The 25,069-nt window shown below is 50.5% G+C and overlaps 1 protein-coding gene and 1 non-coding gene across 2 annotated transcripts in view; one reads left to right on the top strand and one right to left on the bottom strand.

Annotated features, from left to right (window-relative positions):
- Nucleotides 1-18,601, bottom strand: part of NTN1 (netrin 1) — a 213,657-nt gene extending 195,056 nt beyond the window's left edge. The window contains exons 1-2 of the mRNA XM_075560918.1: nucleotides 18,240-18,601; nucleotides 16,706-17,787 (exon numbers count right to left, since the gene is read on the bottom strand). Of these exons, the coding sequence (XP_075417033.1) occupies nucleotides 16,706-17,723 (1,018 nt within the window). The 5' untranslated portion in view covers nucleotides 17,724-17,787; nucleotides 18,240-18,601. The remainder of the gene's footprint in view (nucleotides 1-16,705; nucleotides 17,788-18,239) is intronic.
- A 4,651-nt stretch (nucleotides 18,602-23,252) lies between these two features.
- LOC142460372 (U6 spliceosomal RNA) lies at nucleotides 23,253-23,359 on the top strand. The gene has a single exon (XR_012786584.1). It is a non-coding gene; the product is annotated as a U6 spliceosomal RNA (small nuclear RNA).
- The last annotated feature ends 1,710 nt before the right edge of the window (nucleotides 23,360-25,069 follow it).

The raw sequence follows: 25,069 nt of genomic DNA, 5'->3' as shown, positions 1-25,069 counted from the left end.
GACAAATCTATACAGAGATCTAAAGTTGACGAGTGGGTGCCTAGGCCTATAGACAGGGCCGTAGGAGGAAACAGAGTCAATGGGCATGGGGCTTCTTTGTCAGATGAGAAAAAATGTGCTAAAATTGATTTCAGTGATGGTTGTACTATGAACACACAGAAAACATTGAACTGGACATAGCAAATGGATAAGCTGTGTGGTATATAAATGATACCTCCATAAAACAGGTTTTTGAAATTAGGAAATTAGTTAAATGCAACCCATTGCATTAACAGTCAAGTCAATGCAGAATCACTATGTGATCATTTGCTGGTCATCTAAAGGTCTAATAGCCGACGTATGAGAATATTCCTTTTTAAAAAATAGTAATAAAGCAAGATTGCCAGGAAACCAGGAACAAAGAACACCCCTGGAGGAACCATAAAGAATATTGATCTGAAACTACTTGATGATGATGTACCCATTTGGAAAATAAAATTAGAATAAGAAGAGTTATAAATACCCAGAAATAACTTTTTTGTGTGTGTGAGAGTAATACAAAGAAATGTATAAACTCTACTGAAACACATCAACCCAAACAAAACTCACTGCGTTAAGCATCAGTTCTGACTCTTAGTGAGCCTGTGAAAGGACAGGGCAGGACTGACCCTGTGAGTTTCTGAGGCTATAACTCTTTAGTGAGAATAGAGAGCTTCGTCTTTCTCCCTCGGAGGTGGCTGGTGGTCTCAAACTGCTGATCTTTCAGTCAGCAGCCCAATGCGTAGCCACTACACTACCAGGGCTCGTGAAACAGATAAGAAAAGGCATACCATATATACCCGAGTATAAGCTGACCCCAATATCAGCCAAGGCACCTAATTTTACCACAAAATGGCATGAAACATGTGCTGAAAACCATATATACACAAGTATATACGGTAAATAAATAAAGAGAAGTTTCATGCTTCTTGAAGGTATGACCTACAATGTAGCGGTATCAGTAACGCATTTATTTGGAGGGCTAAAACGAAACACAGATCGTGTCAGGTGTTGATAAGGATATGGAGGAACTGGAACTCTCAAGCACTGCCGGTATGACTGTAAAATGGTGCACTCGCTTTGGAAAATAATTAATTTCTCAAAAGTTAAATATACACTTACCCTAGCCATTGTACGCATAGGTAATTTTACCAAGAAAAATGAAGTATACACTCATGCAAAGACTTATGTAGGAATATTCACAGAGGCTTTATCTGGAATAGCCAAAACTCAGAAGCCACCTAGATGTCCTTAGCAGGAGAATGGGTAAATCATGGTAAAAGCGCACAGTAGAATCAAAATGGAGTGAACTATTCGTGACTACAACATGAATAAATCTCAAAATAACCAGGCAGCATCAAAGGAATGAGGCAATGAAAGAATGCGTAATGTACGTTACCATTTATATAAACCCTAGAAAAGCCAAACTAGTGTTTCACGATAGAAAGTCCAACAGTGGAAAGGCACTGGAATAATAATAAACAAGATAATTCAAAAAATCATAAATGTCATTGTGTTGATAGTTTCACGAGGATAAATATACATACATCTAAACATACCAAGCTACTCTTCAAATACACTCAGTCTATTGAATATCAATTGTACTCCAGTAGGCTTGTTTTTTAAAAATTCACCTGGAAGAATCTACATGAAGCACCTAAGTGTACAATTTATTTTTTGTCCAGACTTAAATTCTACAACATTGTAATATGATTACAATGAAAATAACACGAAGTTGTCTTTTTTTATGTAACCGAGTTACTATTTTATATCACTGTCATTACAAATCAATAGCAGTTGTATCGGAAGTTGACAAACTCATGTAAGGCCTACACATAAATCAATAGTAAGTAAGACTAGCAATGAGCACAACTGAAAAAGAGCACATTAATATTGAGCCCACCGGAAATTGAAATGCACTATCCAGACAGACAGAGACTGACAGGAAACCAGATCTGTGACACAAGATGGAAACTGCAGAGAGCAGAAGCAAGCTTATGAAATACTTGCACATTTCATAAACATGGTATCTCAGATCAGTGATCAAAGAATGACCCCCCCCCGCCCCATAAATGAAGAACTGGCTAAATCTTTGCTGGTGCTAAGACCCTTAGCTCACACCATATGTCACAAGTAATCCCACATTGATAAAGAAACACACAACTCTGAATGTGGACAATGAAGTCGGACTAAGTTAACACGGAGCCTCGACCACTGCAATACTAGATGAAATGCAACTTTTGATAAATAATGCATGCGTAGTGGGTCTCAAGAAAAAGAATGCTAGAAGAACGGAGAATCTGCAAGCCAAAGTACTGAGGGAAATGCGGAGACGTCAGCGCGACGGCGGAGGAGAAGCAAAAGAGGAAAGAGCGGCTAGTGACTAGACCTGGAAACGCGCCCTCGTGGCTTTAGGCTTGGGTTTTAACACTTAATCACAGACGTGAGCTGTGGCCTTACGTCGTTCAATGCCAGGAGCTGGAAGTGAGGCTCCCTGCACTTGTTCCTTCAGCAAACATTTAGTAAGTGCCTACTGTATGCCAGCCCCACTCCGAGCAAAACAAGGATCCCAGCCCTTAGGTAAATTTACATTCTAACAAAAGTTAGAATGGATCAAGTAAAATGGATCTCGCAAAGTTGGGTTCATCAGCAGGATCGATAACGAAAGTAGATAGGGTATAAGAAAGTGGTAAGGAGACAATAGGGCATGCGTGTATGTAGTGCCTGTGAGTGTTTGCCTGTCTATAAAGAGGACACCCAGCCAGCCACAGATAGAAGGTGGTTGCAGTACTCAGTAGGCTAGGCCTTCCAGAGAAGTCATCCATGTGGATAGCTGGGCAGAGGAAACCGCCAGTGCCAGGGCTAGAAGGTGCACGTCTGCCTGCCTGGCCTGTGAGAGCAAGGACGCTTGGCAGCTGGAACAGAGTGAGCAAAAGGGAGAGTGCTAAGAGACAAGGACCAAGAGGAAGTAAGAGGCAGACTACGTAGGGGCTTGCAGCCATTGCCTGGGCTCCGGGTATCCCTTGGGGTGCACGGGAGAAGAGGCACGGAAGTTCTCTCTGCTGTTGAGAACGGACGGGGGGCTGGACAAGTGTAGAGGCAAGAGACCAGTGATGATACTGAAGCGATAGTCAAGGCCTCTTAAAGGCTTGACCTTGCAATTACATCCTCAGTGAAAGGGAGACCACAAGCCTTTCCCCTCAGCCTAAGGTGACAGTCGAAGTCTGTCTCTTCCCCAAATCTCTGAGTAAGGTGGGGAAACGTCTGCAGTGAGAAAAGGAAACCCCAGAGCTGGAAGAGTTTGGGGGCCACATATAGATTACTTGTTTGATGCAGGAATTTCCACGATGATTAATTAGTGGGGAAAAAAAATCAATGCCCATCCAATGGCAGCTCTAACATGTTTGGCAGAATTAAACAAAGACTCACTCAAAAGGGTCATTTTCCTAACTAAGAACAGTGGGAACTCCACAAACTCCCACCTAAAAAGATAAATGTATCATCATAAAGTACCAAATGACGAGGACTCATTCACCATGTCAAAGGCCAGCAGACCAAAAAAGCAAGGCAAGCCGGACAAAGTGCATCCCCTCAAGAAGAAGGATGAGGGCGACAAATGTACAAACGTGCTCGACACAACTGGTGTAGGTATGGATTGTGATCAGAGTTGTACGAGCCCCCAATAAAACGAATTACAAAAAAGTAGATATCATCCATTATACAAAAAAGGGCTAGTCGTTCCATCTTGAGATGACTCGCTAGGAAATAACGTACCCAAGGGATCCACACAGTGCGATTCCATTTGTATGAAGTTCAAAACGAGGCCAAGCTGGAAGTCTAAGGTTAAGTGTCCTGGTGGTGGTTACATGAAGGTGTGAGGAGGGCTCTGGAGTAGTTCATTTCTTGATGGCAGTGCTAGTTCGGACAAGAGCGGGTTCATGGTGGAAATCCATCAGGCCGAATGACTTAAAGAGAGAAGACTGAATTGCTGGCTCACACGCAGGTCCTCCGTCGTCCATTTCTCAAGCGGAAATGCTTGTTAACAAGCGAAGGTGGGGAAATTTCCAAAAGTCCCCAAGGGCACTTATATGTGCTCCCCAACCCCCAATTAGAGTGTGGACCGTCTTTTGATGGAACTTCAAGGGAGTGGAGAGGATGGGAAATCTCGCCACTGGTGCTGTAGAGCTTCTCGGATTGCAAAGGGAATGATGAGATGGTGCGGGAAATGAAGATCCGAAAGTCCCCGGGAAGGAGACAGCATTCCCTGGGCCACGGAATACCGGAGGGGAAGCTGGTCTCCACCCTCATCTACAGAGGACAACGTGCCCCCAGGCCCTCAGCCCAGTATGAACTGTTTTCCCTGAGTGTATACAAATGACAGTGAGAAGCAGCCAAGCACCAGATGACAACCACACTCATGAACCACACTGCTTAGATTCGAATGCTAACTCATCCGGTTGCAACCTGGAGCCAAGTTTAGTTCCTTCACCTGGAAAGTGGGGATAAGAAGAGTCCCCATCCAATGTAAATCCGGACACTGCTTTCAACTAAATTGACCACCTCAACCTGCAAAAGCTGCACAGGTCCCTAGGACCCAGTAACTCCACTTCCAGATACAAACCCCAAAGAAACACATCCACCTGGGCAAACAATGGAATTGTGTGTGTACGAACGGCAGAATCAGCAAATGTTTTGTTGTGTATATGTTCACCATACGATAATCGAATTGTGTGTGTACGAACGGCAGAATCAGCAAATGTTTTGTTGTGTATATGTTCACCATACGATAATCGATAGACAGTAGATAAATCATATTTGTGCATAAGTATGGTCATAGCAGAGCCCGTTTAATAGCCCCAACCTGTTTCCAACCACATGCCTACTTAAGCAAAGTGGAGAAGTACGTTGTAATACACGTCCACTATTAAATGATACAACAATACAAGCTGGTTATTGTGGAGTAGTGGTTCTGCGCTGAGCTGATAACTGCAAGGTCAGCAGTTCGCAACCACCAGCTGCTCTGTTGGAGAAAGACCAGACTTTCTACTCCCACGAACAGGGATAGTCTTGGAAACTCACAGGGGCAGGTCTGTCCTGTCCTGCGGGGCCACGATGAGTCGGAATTGACTCCATGTGGCAGTGAGGTTGGTTTTTCGGTTGGTTATTGGATCCTGAATTCATGGCAACCCCATGGATAATCTCACAAAGCAAGTGAAAGGAACCAGACGCCACTCCACTTACACAGAGTTCAAAAATGACCAAAAACGATCTAAGGTGGGGAGGGGGTCGGAGTAACTGGAAGGGAACCCAAGGGCAGCTTCTAGGGAGTCGGGAAGATTCTGACTCTGCATACCTACAACTCACACGGATCATGCTGTTAGTTGCGGCCGGTCAGCAGAAGGAAGGGTGGCCAGGCCCTGTACTGTCTTCACAATAGGCTCCAACCCGTTGTTGTGGCCGCTGTGTAGTTGGGCTGCCTTCCAACGTAGGGCCTCGTCTTTGAGTATTCTACGGGACAATGATCTCTTGCAGTCCGTACTGCCCAGCGGCTTGTCTTTGGAAGTAGATCACAAGGAAAGCTCCACTGAAACTTGTCTGCCACGGGGGACCTTTCTGATGTTCCTGGTCTGTCTTAGTCTGGAAGCTCCGCTAACTCCTGTCTACGCTGGGTGACCTCATTGAAATACAGGTGGCTAAGCTTTCAGCATCAGAGTGACACGCAAGCCAAACTGATAACGAGGTGGTGGTGACTTACAATTATAACTGTACTTTTCTCTACATGTGTTACGGGCCAATCATCTCTTTTACTTGGTGATAATAACAGAGTCCAGGTAATCGCTGTAAAGTGATCAGCACAGAGCATAGTGTGATAGCCAGAGTGGCAGGAACATGGACTGATAAACGCAAAATACCTGGTCTCTTAACCCTGCCTCTAGGCCTTCTTCCCACTCCCCTGGCCTGAGCCCACTCCACGGCCCAATGCATGGGTTCCTGATGGCGCCAGCCCAGCCCAGCCAATGGGTCAAGGTGGCATTGAGGGGGGCTCCCACGGGCAGAGGCATCAGAAGCACAGATGTTAAGTAAGGACGTGGTTGTGGGACCTGACGTTTGAGGCCAGGCACTCTGAAGCTAGAGCTAGGCTTCTTTTGTCATAGCACGCAACCCCAACAAGCAAACGAACAAAGCCATCAATCCGTTCCGACTCACAGCGAGCGACGCTAGAGGACGGAGTAAATTGCGCTCTGTGGGTGTTTTAGACAGGGTTCTCGAGAGAAATAAAACCAGAATGCTAACAATTTTATATGTATTTATACAGATAGATAGATAACATAAGAAATAAACAGTTAATTAAATCATAAAGCAGTACAAATGGCTCAGTGCAACTCACTCCCATGAGACAGCTGTGAGACACTGGCAGTCCTTCAAGTCTTGAGGGCCGCCGGGTAGTCCTCTGTAGAACAATTCAGGCTATCGGCACAGGCAGCAAAAAGCAAGGCAGGTCACCAACAGTCAGCCAGATGACAGGGTCTGAGCCCAAGAGATGTAAATTCCAATGGTGTGGTGAAGCAGGTCTTGAAGGAACCTCAAATTACAGCGACACAGTCCATGGGTTAGGGGTCCCACAGGTAGTGTAGCTGCAAATTGAGGCACAGAACAAGCAAGGAAGCCGAACACACTAGTCCGATGATCAAAAAGCAAGAGACAAAAAAGGTGAGGCTCGCCGAGCCATTTATTTCTTCACATGTGTTTATCAGCCAGATTGGCACAATAAACTAACTACCTCAGTGGGTTTCTGAGACTTTAATTCTTTATGGGAGTGGAAAGCCTCATCTTTCACTCACAGAGCAGCTGCTGGTTTCAAACTGCTGATCTTGTGGGTTAGAAGGCCAATGCCCAACCCACTATGCCACCAGGGTTCCTACTTAGGCCCCAATATGCATATAACATTCCTGCTGTAACACCCAAGGCATACAATATTGGCATCTCATGTGTTACCAAATGCAATGCTACACTCTGCTTAGGATTTTAGAGCTCAAACCCTTCTGTGGATCAGGAAAACAAAGAGCTTGCCTTTACATTTCCATGTGAATTGTATTCTTCTGCAGGCCTCTTTAATTAAAACAACAGCACACCAACACACCCCCAGGTTCAAACAAGCTGGGGTGTAACCAGCAGAGGAAGGGCCAGCCTCATGCCTCTTGGCAGTTCTGGGTATCAGAGTGGCAATTATGTCCAAGAACGTGGTTTTGAAGGGATTGGTTTCTGTGGATTGGAACGAGAAGCAATTTCCTTCCTTGTGGCAGCTCTGAAGGCTGAACACTTTCTCACCACTGACTTCTCTGCAGGCCTGAGTCCGGGCTGGGTGTGGGAAGAAAGACTTGGCTGGGACCTACCACCTGCCCACCTCAGAGGTCTGGCTCAGGGAGAGGAAAACAAGTTGGCCACCGGACTGAAGGCTGAGGGCAGGGGCTGGGGGAGAGCAAAGTCTCCAACCGCCCTGCCCCGGAGGCCGCCCAACCCAAAGGTACTTTCATGTTGCAGATGCCAAATTCTGTATCTGTAAACACAATGTGTTTCCTTTTCCAAGCTGGGCTTGGAGCGGTTATTGTTCGGCACTTTCTGTGCCGGCCCCAATGTGAGTAGAGCGCGGAGGGAGGGAAGCCCTGTGAAGAGTCCTTGTTCCTCAGTACCACAGAGGGGTGGTTCAAGGCGAGAGACCCGCCTCTCGGGTGGGAAAAGCCACAGGAAGCCTCCTGGCTTGGGGCTCTGACCTAGACTGGGGCATAGCCTAGTTCTCGCCCAGTCTCAGGCAGCGCTCAGCTTTTTGTCTCCAGCACTAAGGCCATGCTGGAGCTCATCCAGCTCAGAGGATCTACCCAGGAACTGCAGCGCTGATATTCCCGGGAAGGCTGCCTTTTTCAGGGAATCACGCTCTGTCCAAGTCTGCACACTGGAGAGAACAGAACGCTGAGACGGAACAAGTGCAGGAGGAGAGCAGGAAGTGAACCGAACTCCAATCCCTCTATGGAGCAAGGGCCAAATAGGACAGCCTCCCGGCCTATTCTGACCACCACCTCCCCACCCCCACCTCTGGGCTGGCTTTGCCCTCGGGAGGCTCAGTGCCCCACAGGCACCCTGTGCACGCTGCAGAGTGCCTCACGTGTGTGTGGTTTCAGACGTGTGTCTACCTTCCCAACTGTAATGTGTACTCTGTGGGGAGAGACAGCCACGTCACACTTCTTTGCATCCTGAGAGCCAGCACATCCTCCTGAGGTAAAGGCTCCCTCAATATTCCTTTGTGGGGGCGTCTGCTGGGCAAAGGGTTAGTGGATCGAGTCCCTCTGTTGGCCGCATGGAAGCCGGGCACTGGAGAGAGGAAGCACTCACGATGGACTTTTAAAGAGAATCAGCCACTGAAATCCCCAAGAAGCAGTTCTTTCTCCGCACACACCCGGGGCGGGGGAGGGGGGTGCCCTGAGTCGGAATCCACTCAACAGCAATTGGTGTGGTGGTAGCTAGCCTACCCACAGAGAAACCTGAGCTTTCCCGTGGAGCACCTTTGCATGAATCCACTCCAGCATTACTGCAGAGAGCCCACAGATTCCAGTGGTGGAAGGCTTCGGGGCAGGGAATGGAGAGGCGGTGACCCTAATACAAGCAAAGCAAGAGCCCACTTCTCCGTTCCTTGCTATTACTTCTGGCCCTTCTGATGGCACCTCCCTTTGTCCTCTGATGGCCAGAGGACACCTCGGATAGAAAGAAACACTTCGAAGGAGGCTGCCCACCTACACATCAGAAGACCAAGCCTCTGATAAGAGACCATCTCGTTTGGCATCCAAACATCCTGCCACCGCAGTCTCCTCTCTCTGTCAGGGCTGGACACACTGAACTCAGGTTCCCCAGGAGCAGGGGATGGCCCGAGAGCAATACCTCTTGCAGGCAAAGATCTAAGAATCAAACAGAGCATATCTCTGTCTCCTGACATGGAAGACGTTCATGATACAGATAGCCTTATAAAGTTCAATGCAAATCAAATCCTGGGTCTCCCTTCTGCATACACTTTTTTTTTAAAGTAAGAACATGGAAATGCAATGCTGAACTCATACACTAGGTTGCACCAGCTGAATCTCCTAACACCAGGAAGCCAAGAAGTCACCATGTTTTTTCTTTGGAGGTCACAAATTCTAGGTCTGGCTGACTCTCCTGCAGTCAGCACGGTGGTTTCTAGCACCATTCAAAACAACCATTCCTTGTAGTTGGACACGATTTGGATGGGATGGAGGCACTGGTGGTCCCAAAGGAGAAGAATCCCGTCTCATGCAGAGGCTCAGGCTCACTTCCAGTCGATGAATTCCAAGCACAGCACAAACCCCAACTTTCTGTCTGTCCATCCGTCTGTCAATGGGGGCTTTGTGTGTTGCTGTGATCCTGAACAGTTTTCAGGGAAGCGTCCATACTAAGATGGGCTAGGAAGAAAGGCAGAAAGGCCTGGCATTCTACTTCTGAAAATCAGTCCATGAAAACCTTATGGGTCACAGCAGGCTAATCTGAAACCTATGCTGGGGTTGGCGCAAGCCTGGGCAGAGGTTTGTTCCTTTGTGCACGCGGACCTCCTGAGTCCACTCCCATCAAATCAAAACTGGTTCAGAGAGACCCTGCAGAACAAAGTAGGAATGCTTACGCAGGTTTCCGAGGCTGCAAATCTTTATAGGAATAGACAGCCTCACCTTTGTCCACAGAGAAGCTGGTGGGTTTGAACTACCGACCTTGCAACTCTAGCCCAACACTTAACTGACTAGGCGACCAGGGCTCCCTAGAGGCCCCCTGAATCAGGGCCAACTCCATGGCAGCTCACAACACATTTATGCGTTCAGCTTTCAAAATAAATACTGCTCAATACCCCTGCTGTCTCTCTAGGTAGGTCAGATTTTGAATCCACCAAGATGTGTTTCATTGGCTTCATACTGCCATTTGTATAAAAATTACCCTGGGTGTCGGGAACTCTTGTTTCTGAAAGCGATGCATTGAAACAAAAGTCTAAAACGATGCACTTAGCATCCTGGTGGCCTAGTGGGTTACACATTGGGCTGCTATCCACAAGGTCAGCAGTTCGAAACCACCAGCCACTCTGCATGAGAAAGATGAGCCTTTCTACTCCTGTAAAATGTTACAGACTCGGAAACCCATGGGGACAGCTCTCCTCTGTCCTCTAATGTCACTGTGAGTCAAGCTTATCCAATGGTAGTGAGTTTGGGTCTGAAAGCACATTAAGTAGAGATTTGTGGTCCAGACCCTTGCAGTTCCCCGGCCACCCAACTGCCTCCCTCAGTGGCGGGACCTGTAAGTGCTGACGAGAGTCTTTCCAGACAACAGGCAAAATGCGGTGGGCCGTTGTATCAGGATGCAACTGAAATCCTGGGAGTTTCAAAAGCCCTCTGAGACCTCGGGGTTCCTGTCATGAAAGGCACGGCTGAAGGCCCGGGTCGGATGATCACTTGGAAAAGGAGCGAGAACACACACACACACACACACACACACACACACACACACACAGGCGCACACAGTATCTGTACTTGTGCAGTCACAGATAAGGCTGCTTTAGAGCCCTGCTCCCCAGAGAGCCATTCATTTTGGTGCAGCCAGCAGACACCGTAGAAGCCATCAAGATAACACGAATAGCAACCCAGTGGACGTTTGAAGTGTAAACATAAAAGTCTATTAAGAATACAATGTTGGTTTAATCCCAAGACCAAAAAAAATGTCCTTAATGAAAAGCACAACTCATCTCAAGCAGGAAATATCGATCCCAGCTGTGGGCAGAAAACGAGGGGATTCCTTCCAGGGAGCATCTGAATTTTCAACCCACTGCCTTTCCAATATTTACTCTGGACATAAAGTCTCAAATACTTTCCCGAGGCTCTCATTCTCCTGCAGGAGGCGGTCAGGGAGAAGTCTGGGCAGGGTTACAGGGGAGCTTGGCGGAGCTGGACACGCAAAGGCCCACTCTAGGTTTCCACCGACAACCTCTACCTCCCTCCCTCCTTCTTGGGGTTTGAACAGAGAGCAGCCTCTTTGGACTTTAGGCCACCTGGGCACGGGGCCTGGCGGTTTCTGCCCACCCAGGGCTAACGAGGACCCTAGCATAGACCCTCCTCCCAGCTGCTGCTGGCACTTGAGAATAGCTCTGACCGGCTCTAAGCCAGTGACTAAGACATGCCACTCCCCACCACGCCACCACTCTCTTGAACTCCATGCCGCAACCACTTCCGAGACAGGCCCCACATGGTCCAGAGCAGCACTGGGATGCTCAGCACTGAGCAGGAAGGTTCTGAGGATGGGTTCTGTTTCACCACTTTCAGAGTGAGCACGGGCCTTGACCCCACGAGGCTCACTTGGGCATCGGCAGCACCCGTGGAAGCTAGACTCCGCGCAGACGTATTTCAATCACCTTTGCTTACAAAAAGGAGCCTTGCTGGGGCAATGTGGGTTAAGTATTAGGCTACTAGCCACAAGGCTGGCAGTTCAAATCCACCGGAGAGGAAGATGAGGCTGGCTGCTTCCGTAAAAACTCACCGTCACAGAATCCCTAAGAGCAGTTCCGCTCTGTCCCGTGGGAAGCCACTTGATGGCAGGGGCTTTGGGCTTGGTTGGTCCACTTAGGAATGGGTGTTCAGAAAGTTCGTGGAAGAATTCCATTATCTTTTCACCCCATGTCCCCAGTAACCCTCAGCTCCCACTTGGTCTAATGGCCAAAAGAACCCAGATCCAAACCCAACCCACGGCCACTGAGTCAATTCCAACTCCCAATGAGCCCAATGGGCAGAGCTGAACTGCCACATCGGGGTGTCCAAGGCTGGAAAATCTTCTTTCCTGCCCACAGAGTGGCTGGTGGGCTCAAACTGCTTACCTTTTGGTGAGCAGCCAAGCTACTTAACCGCTGTGCCACCAGGGCTCCCAGTGGATAAGATAACCTGCCACTGCTGTTGAGTTGATTCTGAGAGTGAAACTGTGTGTCTTGATGAGAACAGATAGCCTCCTCTTTCTCCTCAGGGGGGTTTGAACTACCGACCTTGAGGATAGCAGTCCAACGCTGAACACACGGCACCACTAGAGGTCCTTGACTACGATAAAGGACTTCTTATAGACCAGTTCCTATTTAAGCATGTATGAATAATATTAGAGGAGGCTTCGGAAAGTTTGTGGAAGAATTCCACTGTCTTGTCATTTCATTTCTCCACAAAGGTTTGGAAGCCTCCTTGTATACTCAGTCAGGGAACCACCTCCAATTCCAGCAAGAAATAATAGGTTGCTACAACTCTTCTCCTATGAGTATGCCTGCCATCCATCCACCTTCCCACTTACCCTCCATTCTTCGTTCATCCACCCACCCACCCACCCACCCACCCATCCATCAATTTATCCTGAGGAGAGGCAGCATAGAGCACACAATGAAAGAAAACAAAAATCTTAGGCTGGAGGATCACTTCCACCACCTACTTACTGGCTCTGTGGCTTTGGTCAAATCATTTAAAACCTCTGGGCCATGACTTCCCCACGGATCATAGGGCAATCAGAGTGCCTACGATCACCATGCTTGAATGGCGGTCAAAGAATAAATGCTTTGGGTCACTCATAATAATGACAACAACAGTAAGCATTCCTGTTGGTAGGTGCGACTTCAGAACAAAACCCTGCCTGGCTCTGCCATGACAATCACTTCTACTACTGAAAACATTCACTGCTCTGCAGGTAAGTGCCAGGCTCGGAAAGAGCCAGTACATCACTGGGGCCTTCTGGCCTTTGCAAGGGCCTTGAGCAGGGCACTAGTCTCCAAGTAGCCTCTTGCCAGCACTGGTCTCTGGGCCCAAGCACAGAGCCGTTTACAGATGGGACCACCCCCCTTCCCACACATCCAAGCCATGTTTAAACAATTATGAGCATCATGTTGCAGGTACCCGTTACCATAGGAGGCCAGCCCAGCACCGTGCTCATCTTGCAGGGACGTCTTTTGTGTGGGTTTTGGGTTACAGCTGGGCAACGCAAAGCCACGGAGTGAGTCGCAAAACTCGTTTTCATGAGCGCGCCTTGTCACAAGCCAGCCAGGGGCTCACACTGACATCCCCACAGTAAGATTAAACAGCATGCTTCGTCAGGCACTAAATACTAACACAGCTCCCACGTCAGGGGGACACTGATTAAAACTGATGTCAATAATTTATGAAACACAATATGGTCTTCAGATGCTCCTGGGAAAAAAAAAAGAAGTGGGGGGGGAAGGGGGGGCTAGCAGCCCAGGTGGTTTAAAACTGTTCATGCATTTTCTCTGGAACATACACCCCCTCACCCACACCATGCATGGATGATTCTTTACACGATGAATGTCAATGCACATGTGAATAAAGGCATGTGACCACTGCTAATACATATGGGCGGAAGAGCGTAGTTAGCTATTCCACTGAGAGCTGTCGAGGCTGTAACCTTATACATAGTCTTGTCTTTCATATTGTTTTGAGGTTGGTCTCTCTCCACCCCACCCCACCCCCGCCCTTTTCCAGAAGAAATCCAAAATTGCATTTAAAATAAAATTGAGATCTGAACCTTGCCACGCCACTCAGAAGAAAGAAGGACCCGAGCAACTCCTAGGGTACGTGCACACTGCACACGTCTCAAGGATCCCAAAGTATTCTGTCTGCACTCACTTGAAGAACCGTGAGTCCAATCATAGCAAGATGTTTTGAAGATTTTAGCTATTTTTTATTGTCGTTGGGGTTTTTTTTGGGGGGGGGGTGGTAGGTGAACCTTGGAAAGGATGCATGTCAATCTGTTATAAATCACGGATCATTACTTTTTAAAGCTAAAGCAGAATAATCCAGTGGTGTTGGCGGCTTCATTGTAATCCAGACTGATCTTTTCAATGAAAAAAAAATGTCTATATATATATAAACTTCTTTACTTTTGCCTACACGGTCAATTCTCTGCTTAGCTTGACTAGATATGCCAACGGTGTGAAAATCTAAAGATGGGATTATGCTGGGTGGGGGGAGTCTGGGTCAATGATAGTACAAACGTTAGTGTTTGAAGGATTTATTAATGCCCCCCCCCCCCGCGCCCCCCATCAGCACGGTGCCCTTTCTAGTCTGGGAACACCTGTTAGATACTAATTCATTCACAGAGCTCCACTATGGGGCCTTTTCCTAAAAAGCCCAACCTTTAATTGTAAATCACTTCTAAATTGTCCTTGCTGCCATTCCCTTTTGGCAGAAGGATAGTAGAAAAATCATGCAGACTTCAATTCAGACTTGAGGGGAACTTGAAGCTGGGGCTCCCAGCTATTAGCTGCAAGATATCAGGACAGCTCTTTAAAAAGGAAACAGTAACGAACTGTAACATAGTTGAATTGCCTTAGCTTTTAAGGATGGCTGAGTAATTGGCAAGCTTTAAAGATATGTTAAGAACTGAGAATGAAAATCACTTGGGTTAAAAACTAGAAAAATATTGTCCCCCAAATGTTTGTCATGTAGATTGCTTGGTGATTTGGCCTAATTAATCTTTTTTAAAAACAATAACAACAACAACAACAAACCCCGATTACTAATTACATTAGTTAATATGGTGATTGCTCAATTTGACCATAATGGTCAATCCAATTTGCGAGGCGACATTGAAAGCTTTGCTAAGTGACAGGGATGATTTTAAGGGAGTTGGCCGTCATTCTAAGCGTGTCGTGGAGAGACAGGGAAAGTGGTGAATCTGAGTCGTACCAACAGCTAAGACAAATCTTCAAGCCCCTATAATGTGACCGCAAGACCACAATCATTTGCTTCATTGAATTCACTTGATTTCGTCCAATTAGATCCCGCTAGTGACAGTACAGAGTCATCTTTCCTATGCACATAAGAGCCAAAACCGATAGCAAAGCCCTGGGACGCTCTTTAAATGTCAATAAAGGGTTTCTCCCGCACAAAAGAAAGAAAAGAGGAGAGGAAAGGGGGTGGGGGTGGGGTGGGGTGCAGGGAGATGGGAAAAACCAACATTTCTGAGGGAATTGAGCCGATCAAAGGATTTTATTCTTGAAGACGACTAAGTTGGGGCGTAACTACCACTGCTCTGTGGAATACTGAAAAGTCTCTTCAAATGCAACCCAGTTTCTGTGCCTTGAAGGAGGGTAAAGGACAATTAGTCTGCAAACACAGTGCAGAAACGGAGGCCTGGCCATGCCACAGGAGGCGAGGCGAAGGGCTGCAGGCAAGGCCCGGGAGACTGGGCCTCGGTGCTCACCCGGCCCTCCAAGACATGTTTTCCATTCGCCTGCTCAAAAGTCTGCACCCACAAGTCATGAGGCACCAACTATTCAACAACAACATGACACAATTAATCAGAACCAGACCTTAAAATGTGTGTTTGTGGGGACCAGCTAACTCTGCAATGTGCTTCTGTGAGTGAGTGAGAGATTGAGAGAGAGAGAGAGAGAGACAGAGAGAGGCATGTTTCGGAGGCGGTGGGAAAAAAATCCACGTGTTCACCCAATACTATAGTCATAAAGGAAAGGGTCATCAAAATAAAAGGCTAGCTGCTGTCCTCCTTCTTTGTCATAAATAAATAAATAATAGCAAATAAATAAATAAATAAAAGGAAGTTTACATCTCTGGCTGAACACTTTTTTAAGTACTTTTTTTCCACCGCTGTCCCCCACCCCTCTTTCTTTTCTTTTTTCTTTTTGGAGGGGAGAATACTGGCGCCTGAAAGGTCTATCTTCAGAAGCAAAGCTACAATTTTTTAAGCCTCATTTCTGACCCAACAGTATTCACACTAGTGCTCAGTTTTGTCAGATTTCTCTTTCAGGGGCTGGAAACGCCATTGAAAAAGAGAAGCTGGGCCCTTAGTTAATTCAAAGCTATTTGATTTCACCCAACCCTGAAGCAAGCTCTCTCTCTCTCTCTCTCTCTCTCTCTCTCACAAACACACACACACACTCACACACACACACACACACACACCACACAAATGTGCTATGATTTGGGGGTAGAGATCAGGATTGAATTAGTTTAAAATAATTACGGGCCTCGCCTTTGTAATCTATAGATAGTAATTAATTGAAAGCACATCACTCTTCTGCTAACACAAACACGCTGTTCAAAAGAGGGGGTAAAAGCATCATAATTCTTTTCAAACCAGAGAACGCAAGTGGAGGGCGTGTAAGTGCTGTTTGTCCAGTACCGAACTGGCCAACTGAAAACTATGCCTCAGCCATTCCCCAAGGGATTTGCGGCTGTGGAACTGGAACTTCCCGGAATCAAGCCGGAGTCCCAACCGCGCGCCCAGCTGCGGGCCCAGGAAAGGGGGCTGGGGGCGGAGGTGGGTCCCGGGTCCGGCCAAATTTAGGGGAAGGGAGTGGGGCGTCTGCTTTGGGGCCAGGAGCTCAGCGATCTGTAGGTAACATTTCTGCGCTGCATTTCTTCTGCTCCGTGATTTCGCAGCGCGCGCGCGCGCGCGCGAGCGCAAGGCACGCAAACCTGGGAGTCAACCCGCGCCACTCGAGTGGAGGCGACCCCCTCTCAGCCCCCTGGGTTCTGAATATCCCCCCGCCCCCAACGCACCTCTCACGAAGTCCACGCGGCTGCCGATGGCCGGTGGCTACCAGGCCCGGAAGCCTCCGCCCGCGTCCGCGCCCCGGCGCCCCACTCACCCACGCACTCGTTGGCTTCGCGGGCCGTGGCGCGCTGCCAGGGCCGGTCGTAGTGGAAGGGTTTGCAGCGGTCGCACTCGGGGCCCGCCGTGTTGTGGCGGCAGTCGCACACCAGGCTGTCGTCGCGGTCGCGCACGCAGCGGGCAGCGTGGCCGTTGCACTTGCACCGGCCGCCCACCTGCAGGTCGGACACGGCGTAGAAGTAGGAGTCGCGCGCCAGCTCCGAGTCGTCCTCGTTCTCGTCTCCGAACGTGTGGAGGCGGCTGAAGGCCACGCGGATGTCGGTGGCCGTGACCCAGTCCTGCAGCACGGGCGAGTTGTCGAAGTCGTGCGCCGAGGGCCTTCCGTCCAGCGTGCTGAAGGCGATGAGGCCGCCCGAGAGCGGGCGCATGTCCGTGTGCGAGTCGGTGCACACAGCCTCCTGCTCGTTCTGCTTGGTGATGGGCGCGCGGTGCGGCCGGTTGTACATCTTGCGGCACTGCGTGGAGTAGAACTGGAAGGGCACCCACGTGCGCCCGTAGTCCATGGACTTGAAGATGGCCATGGACTCGGGCCGCGGCGAGCAGAACTGCAGGCTCACGTAGGTCACCTCGAACTTCTTGCCCAGCGACAAGGTGAGCGAGACGTTGTGCGGGAACTGCAGGTAGTTCTCCGACTGCCAGCACGTCAGGTTGTGCGGGTTGTTGAGGTCGGTGAGGAAGGCGGGCGGGTGCGCTTTCTTGGGGTCGGACGCGTTGCAGAGGTGGCACGCGCGCAGCCGCTCCTCGCCGCGCTCGCTCACCACGCAGTAGCGCGCCGGGGGCCGGCCGCAGGTGCTGGACACGCGCACGTCCTTGCCGAAGGCCGCGTTGACGAAGTCCGGGATGCAGCGGCGCGGGTGGCCGTTCTCGTCCGAGCAGGGGTCCGGCTGCGCCGCCTGGCCGGCGAACAGGCTGAGCCCGGGCCCGCCGCGCACCGCGCCCACCAGGCACGCCACCGCCGCCAGCGCGGCCAGCGCCTCCCACACGGCGCGCATCATGCCGCGGCCAGCGTGCCCCGGCCCCGCCGCGCCGAGGAGTCGGGCCGCCCGCCGCTGAAGGCGCCTGCGGAGAGAGGGGAGCTGCGCTCAGACAGCCCGCCCCGCGCCCGCCACCCCCGGCGGCGCGGCCAGCGGGGACCCGCGCGGACGCCCGGCTGCCCAGCCTGCAGCCCGCGCCGGCCGCCCGCCTCGCTCCCCAGAGCCGCGCGGGCAGGCGCGTCCGGGGTGGGGTGGGGTTGGGGGGGCGATCCGAGCCCGCACCGCCCGCTCCCTGCCTCCGGCGGCGCGGAGAGTCGGCCGCCGCCTCCGCCTCCGCGCCTCCCGAGCGGGCATCCCTGCGTCCGCCGGCCGGTCTGCAGCCCGCCCGCCTGGCCCCCTAAGCCCCGGGCGCGGGAGCGCTCGGGTGCCCCCGAGCCCAGCTGGTCTGCGCCCCTGCCTCCCGTAACCGGGGACTCCCTCTGGGCTTCCTGGGCTCGTGTCCCCGCGGGGGCAGGCGGGCTGCGTTCGGGACTTTACCTCTGGAGAGGGCAAAAGAGAAAGAAAAGTTTGCCTGCTCCGGGCCCGGAGTCCGCGCGCCGGACGACGGAGAGCCTCTAGCTCGCGGTTCCAGGCGCGTCCTGCCTCAGCGCGGGCTTGCCAGCTCCATGCCCGGCGCGGCCGCCGCTGCCCAGCCCCGGCCGCCGCCGCCGCTCGCGCCCCGGTGACGCCCGGCTCCGCAGCTGCCGTGGAGGTCGGAGCCCTGCCCTGCCCGCGCCCGGGGCGCACACACTCTCCCGCTCACTGGCTCGCTCTCCCCTCTCTCTCTCTCTCTCTCACACACGCACACACATACACACACACACACACACACGCACGCACTCCCCCCGAAAGCGCCGCCGCCGCCGCCGCCACTCGCGCCGAGAGTGGGGGGCGGAGGGGAGCGCGGGGGCGGGGGGCGGGGCACCGGGCGGGGCGCCGACCAATAACGTCGGCGAGCAGCCGCCCGCGGCGGAGCAAAGTTATAACCCCGGGAAAGAAGAAAGTTACAGAGCAGCGGCTGCGGACGGCCAGACGGGGAGAGGGACCCGGCGGGCGGCGCGCGAGGGAGCGGGGACGCCAGCGGGTGGGAACCCGGGAGCCCGAGAAAGGGAAGCCGAGACAAAGAGAAAGCTAGAGGAGCGCCCGGGGAAGCCCCGGAGAGGGGGCTGGGCGCGGCGCGCACCCCGGCGGGGGCGGGGGGCGGCGGGGCCCGGACTGTCAGCCTCCCCCGGGCCCAGCGGCCCGAGATCCCCGCAGGTTTGCGCCGGCCCCCCGCCCGCCGAGCGCGCAGGCTTGGGGGGAGGGGACGCTTTTCTCCCTCCGGGTTCCAGCCAAACACATCTGTGTTTGTTTTCTTTGCCGCGCTGGGGTCGGGCCTTCTGCTAACCCAGCCTGGTGGCCCCGGTGGCACCGCGTTCTCGGCCCTGCCCTGGCGGGCAGACAGCCCGGGATCCTAGAAGAGGAGGCGGAGGTACCCTCTCTCAGCCAGCTTTCTGAGCTTGCCCCAGCCCCGGGGGGTCTCTCTAGGGGAGGATGATCCCCACCTACACACACACACACACACACACACTGTTGTCACTGTGAGGGTGGGTGGCCTATCTGTCCAGAGTGTGCCCTTGGCACTTGGGGTGCTATGATGGGCAGGGGGATAAGGGGTGAGAGTGAGGGACTCCCAGGCATTGGCCAGTGCCCCTCCTAAGACCTCTCTGCTGGGCCTCAGACCAGAGGCGGCCCAGCTCAGCACACATCACCTGAGGCACACCTGGATTCCTCCCGGGGTCTCCATGGGAGCATTGCAAACTCAGCATGTTGCAAATGAGGAAACTGAGGCCTGGTTCCCAGCGCGTCCACTGACATCCAGTTGCTTTCTACTTACAGTGACCCTCCAGGACTGGGTAGAATGGCTTAGTTTGAGACTGTAAAACTTTTACATCAGGGAGCAGACGGCTTATCTTTCTCCAGCGTGGCAGCCGGTGGGTCCAAACCACTGACCTTGAGATCAGCAACCCAACACTTAATCCATTATGCCACCAAGACGCCATTATGTCTCAGCTCCTACAGAACTTCTCAGACCAGAAAACTCCTTAAGGGAGTAGAAATTTCTAGCCTGGCCTTTCTTCCTCAGTGGCAGGTGGTTTCAAACTGCTGACCCTGTGGTTGGCAGCCCAGCTTAATCACACACCAGCTAGTAAACATCAAATGTTGGAATAAACACAGGGAGGGCTTCTCCCACTGGGCCATGTTTGTTAAATAGAGGATCCCACCCAATGTATAGCATCCTGGAGCATCACCCCCTCTCCCACCACCTCTCTGCCAGCTTAACGAAAGAAAAGCAGACAGTGACAGCATTCTTTGACCATCTTGCAGGAGTGAGCAAAGAGCTTTGAGAAAGAACACACTGGGCTGGCCTTTGGGAATTGGTGTTGCTGCTGCTGTGGTACTTTTCCAGGAGTGAGCTAGTAATAGACCCAGTTGGCAAGCTCCAGGTTCTGGTTCTGGCCCGTCAGCTAAGTCGCTGCATTAAGTGCCTCATGTTGTCACGTGGGCATTTTCATACACTCGGAGATTCTAAGCTTTGGAAGGGGCTTCAGGCTGGCCTGGCCCAGTTCAGTTTCTTTGAAGGAGCACCTTCCCAAGCTCCCTGGAGACAACACCCAAGTGGGAGCTCAGCACAGAGACAGAAATCGATTCCATTGCAGGGTGGCCCTTGCCTCTCTGTGACATTTGCCCCCTTCTTCACTGTTTCTGTGGGCTTGGCCTTGTGGCAGAGAGACCTTCAGGTGATTCGCAAGCATACGTAAAAAAATATGTTGATCCTGAATCACAGTGACCTTATGTGATAGGGTAGAAGCACCTGTGTGGGTTTTCAACACGCACTCTTTACAGAATTAGAAAGCCTCCTCGTTCTCCTATGTAGGGGCTGGTGGTTTTGAACTGCCGACCTTGTGGTTAGCAGTCCAATGCACAGTCTATGCCACTGGCAAAATGACATCAATTAGAAATGAAAGTAAACAACTAATTGGTGAAACGTTAAGATAAATCGGAACTGCCTCTGTTGATTCCCGAAACTAACTCTTTCTGGGAGTAAAACAGCTTATCTCCCCCCTTGGGATGGCTGGTGGTTTTGGAATGCTGACCTTGTGGTTAGCAGCCCGGTGTGTAAGTACGACTCCACCAGGGCTTGTTTGGACTACTGTTTGGTAAGCAATGGTAAACTGAAAGTCAGTGTAGCTGGCAAGAGGGCACACTTTGGAGCCAGGGTGGTGGAGTTCAAATGATCGTCCTCCTGGGTGACCTTGTCAAGTCTATTAATCTCCCCACACCTCAGTTTCCTCATCTGTAAAGTAAAACACAAAACCAAACCAAATCTCCTGCCACAAAGGTACTTCCAACTCACAGGGACCCAGAATAGTTTGAAAGATTTGTAGTCTTTACCAGAGCAGGCAGCCTCATCTTTCTCCCTTAGAGCGGCTGGTGGATTTGAAGCACCAACCTAGCGGTTAGCAGCCCAGTGTGTATCCCACAGTGGCACCAGGGCACCTTCATCCTTTAAAGAGGGACAATAAAGCAACCTCAAAGGATCCCTGGTGTCACTGAAAGCTAGGCTAACCACAAAGTCAGCAATTCAAACCCACTAACTTCTCCAAGGAAGAAAATTTGGGTTGTCTACTCCCGTAAAGATTTACAGCCTTAGAAATTATAAATAGAGTTGCTATGAGTTGGAATCTCTGGAGAAAGATGGGCTTTCAACTCCCGTAAAGATTTACAGCCTCAGAAACCCACAAGGGTAGTTCTTTTTAAATTAAATCATTTTATTGGGGGCTCATACAACTCTTATCACCATCCATCCATCATTCTGTTCTATCCCGTAGGGTTTCTGTGAGTCAGCATCCACTCAGTGGCATTGACTTGAGTTGAAATCACCTTGATGGCAGTGGGTGTAGTTTTGGTGAGCATCAAATGAGGCGACGTGTGAATATCACTGTTATATAAAATGTGTGTGTAGTATATAACACACACGCCTATCTATTTCCCCTGGAAATCCCTGAGTGGCGCAAACGGTGAATGCATTCGTTTGCTAACCAAAAGGTTGCAGGTTCAAGCCCACCCAGAGGTGCATTGGAGGAAAGGCCTGGCAAACAATCTACTTCCAAATCATCCTCTTCGGCCACTGACAACCAACCCATAGGGCACACATGTGTTGGAATACACAACACTGCAACTGGTTTTACGTTCACATGCATGCACATGTAAACATGCATCAGGTCAGACACACAGTAAGTGAAGGCGCAGAATGTTGGTGATTAGTAATGAATTACTAGTGCCATGTGAAATTTTAAACATCATGTCAAAGAAGAATGTTTAATTACATGGAAAGATCTTCCTGACGTACAATGGGGAAAAGTAAATCACAGTCCTATGCTTCCCCCAAAGCACTGTGTCATATATTTCATTTTAATTTTATTCCCTACTCCCCCCACCCCCCCAAAAAAAGGTAAGAGAAGGAATGTTGTCACTAGTGCTTATCTCTGGATAAGGAGATTGCAGGTTGTTTTTATTTGTTTTCATTTGTCTGCTCTAGACTTTACACCACAAAATAAGAATGAACGCGGAGGGGAGACAAAACTCAACAGGATGACAAAGCCGAGATTAGAATGAAGCAGCATGCTCCCTGGGATATGCCTAGTCACCTCCCTTGGGTGGGCCACAAATTTGTCCCCAAGCTTTCCAGCAGCCAAACTGAAAAGGAGATCATGTCAGTTACACAATCCCCAGTGTCCACGAGATAAAAACAGATCTATGGCTCAAGAGAATTACAACTGTTCTTGGTACTAAAATCAGACAGGAATTTCTCCTGGGGGCCTCATAAAGGAAGCACGGTGTGAGGTAATGAGCGGACAACCTTCCCATAATAGACACAGCCATGAGGCTGTTCCTGTCTTCAGCCCTCAACATAAGCCGATGGCATCGCGCGAAACCCCAAGTTGGGGGAAAAACATGCTGGCCCAGAGGGGTCCGGAAGAGTTATTCAGGGGTGCTCGGGCCACTGCTTACCAACGCGGGTGTAGTTAGAAGCATCTGGAGGGCTGGATTGGCAAGGACTCTTCTCCCAGCCTTCTCGCAGCAGAGCATTTGCTGGATCTTGCGTGGCGGCTACCGACCTCGCCGGCATAGCTAGGGGGGACAGTGGGGAACGGGGCAATGGGGGTGTCTCTTGGAGGCACTGTCCACTTTTGCTGTGGTCTCTTACAGCTGCATTTATTGCCGTGAGTAGTTCTCAATAGGCAGGGCCATCTCATTTCCTTTGGAAGCGCAGAACCTTCTGGAAGCATTAGAATTTCCCTACCACCACCACAACCCCTTCCCCCCTGGCAATTCTACAGTGGAACCAGAGCCAGCCCTACACTGGTAAGACGAGGCTCTGCTTCTTCGTGCTTTTAAAAGCAGACCTCTGTCATCACTCTGCCAATGTATGCTCTTGTATGAAAATAATAATAATTTATCATTTAAGTGCTCGCTTCGGCAGCACATATACTAAAATTGGAACAGTACAGAGAAGATTAGCATGGCCTCTGCGCAAGGATGACACGCAAATTCGTGAAGTGTTCCATATTTTTAAAAAAATTTTATCATTTAAGAAGGCGTCATGAGGTGGGGAGGGAGGGTAAAAAAAAGGAGCTGATACAGAGGACCCCAAAAGAAAGTAAATGTTTAGAGAATGGTGATGGCAACATATGTACGAATATGCTTGATACAATTGATGTGTGGGTTGTTATAAGAGATGTAAGATAAAATCTTTAGAATAAAATAAAATCTTAAAAAAAATTCTGCTCTTAGCTACACACTGAAAGGTAGGAAGACTGAGTCCTCCATCTAGAAGCAAGGCCGTCGTCAGAAGAAAGGCCTGGCCATCTACTCCCAAGAACTCAGCCCTGCGGAGCACAGTTCTACTGGGACACACGTGGGGGGCGCCCTGAGTGGCGGTGACTGACAGCTACCAGGTGGGTTTGGTTGGTTGGATGGTTTTATCTTGATTTCTCGCGGGGCACTGTTTCCCAACCACACTGCAGCCTCTCCCGGCGCCCTCTAACTTGTCAGCGTCCCTTCCGAAAGCAAGGCTGCCTTTTGAGGGGGGCAAATGAAAAAAGCAGATGTCCGCAGTGTTTGGAGAGCCTCTCAAAGTGAGGGTTATAAATACACACTCACAGAGGCATGTCGGCCCAGAACAGCAGGCTCCACGACTCAAAATGGAGTTCCAAACAGAACAGCGGCAGGGGATGGTGGGTGGCTGGGTGAGAAAGCACATTCCCAGGTGTGTCTACAAGGAATGCGTTGGGAGGGGGAGCCAGCCTTCTTGGTACACAGTCTTACCTGTCCCTGTGAGGTCTGAGGGATCGCCCGGGGAAGAAGAGAATGTGGCCCTTTCAGGGGAAGTAGACAGAGGAGGAGGAGGGAAGCCAGGTAAGTCAGGTGTGCGGGAGATCGCTCTGAGGAAGGAGGAGCCAGGCGCAGTGGAGCAGTGTCACCAGCCGGAAAGGTCAAGATAAGATCTGAGAAGAACCCCCGGGATTAAACTACAAGGAAGTCATTGGTGACCTTGACAAGCACAGTTGCAGAGAGTGGTGGGGACAGAAGCCAGACAGCCTGGGGTTCTGGAGTTCATGGGAGGTGAGAAAACGGAGATAGCGTTGCCTACTGCTTTCCAGAAGTGTGAATACGAGTGGTAGGAAAGAGATAGGGTGAGCCCAGAAAGGCAGACAGGGCACGCAGGGGAGGTTGGGATTCTTTTTTCTTGTTGTATAGAAGATAAGGCTATTTGAACATGCGTCAATGTTGATAGGAAGGAGCCGGCAGAAGAAGTGGTTGAAGACAGATAAAATGAGCCTTGTAAAATTAGTGCCCTGGTCGGAAGGCTTCTCTTGTTTCAACGAAGTCGGAAGTGGCACCGTCTGCTGAGAGGGGAGGAGGGAGCACCAGAGATGTAAGGGTGGAGCAGAATCCTTGGTAAGGTCGTTCTGGAAACGAGGATATCCTTGCTGAAGCAGATGCATTGGGCTAACGGTGAGGTCAGTAGTTTGGAAACCACCAGCTGCTCTGAGGGAGCAAGATGAGGCTTTTTGCTCCCAGAGAGTTGCAGTCTTGGAAAGCCCCAGGGGTAGTGCTGCCCTGTCCTATAGGGTCGCTATGACTTGGAATCAACATGATGGCAGTGAGTTTGGTTTGGGTCTTTTGGGGGTGGTGTAGTGGCTACACTCTGAGCTGTTAACCACAAGGTTAGCAATTTGAACCCACCAGCAGCTCCAAGAGGAAAAGATGAGGTTGTCAGT

The sequence above is a fragment of the Tenrec ecaudatus genome, chromosome 10 (assembly GCF_050624435.1).
Source record: "Tenrec ecaudatus isolate mTenEca1 chromosome 10, mTenEca1.hap1, whole genome shotgun sequence".
In the NCBI taxonomy this organism is placed as follows: Eukaryota; Metazoa; Chordata; class Mammalia; order Afrosoricida; family Tenrecidae; genus Tenrec; species Tenrec ecaudatus.
The sequence above is the reverse complement of the archived record's forward strand: the minus strand, read 5'-3'. Positions and strand labels throughout refer to the sequence as shown.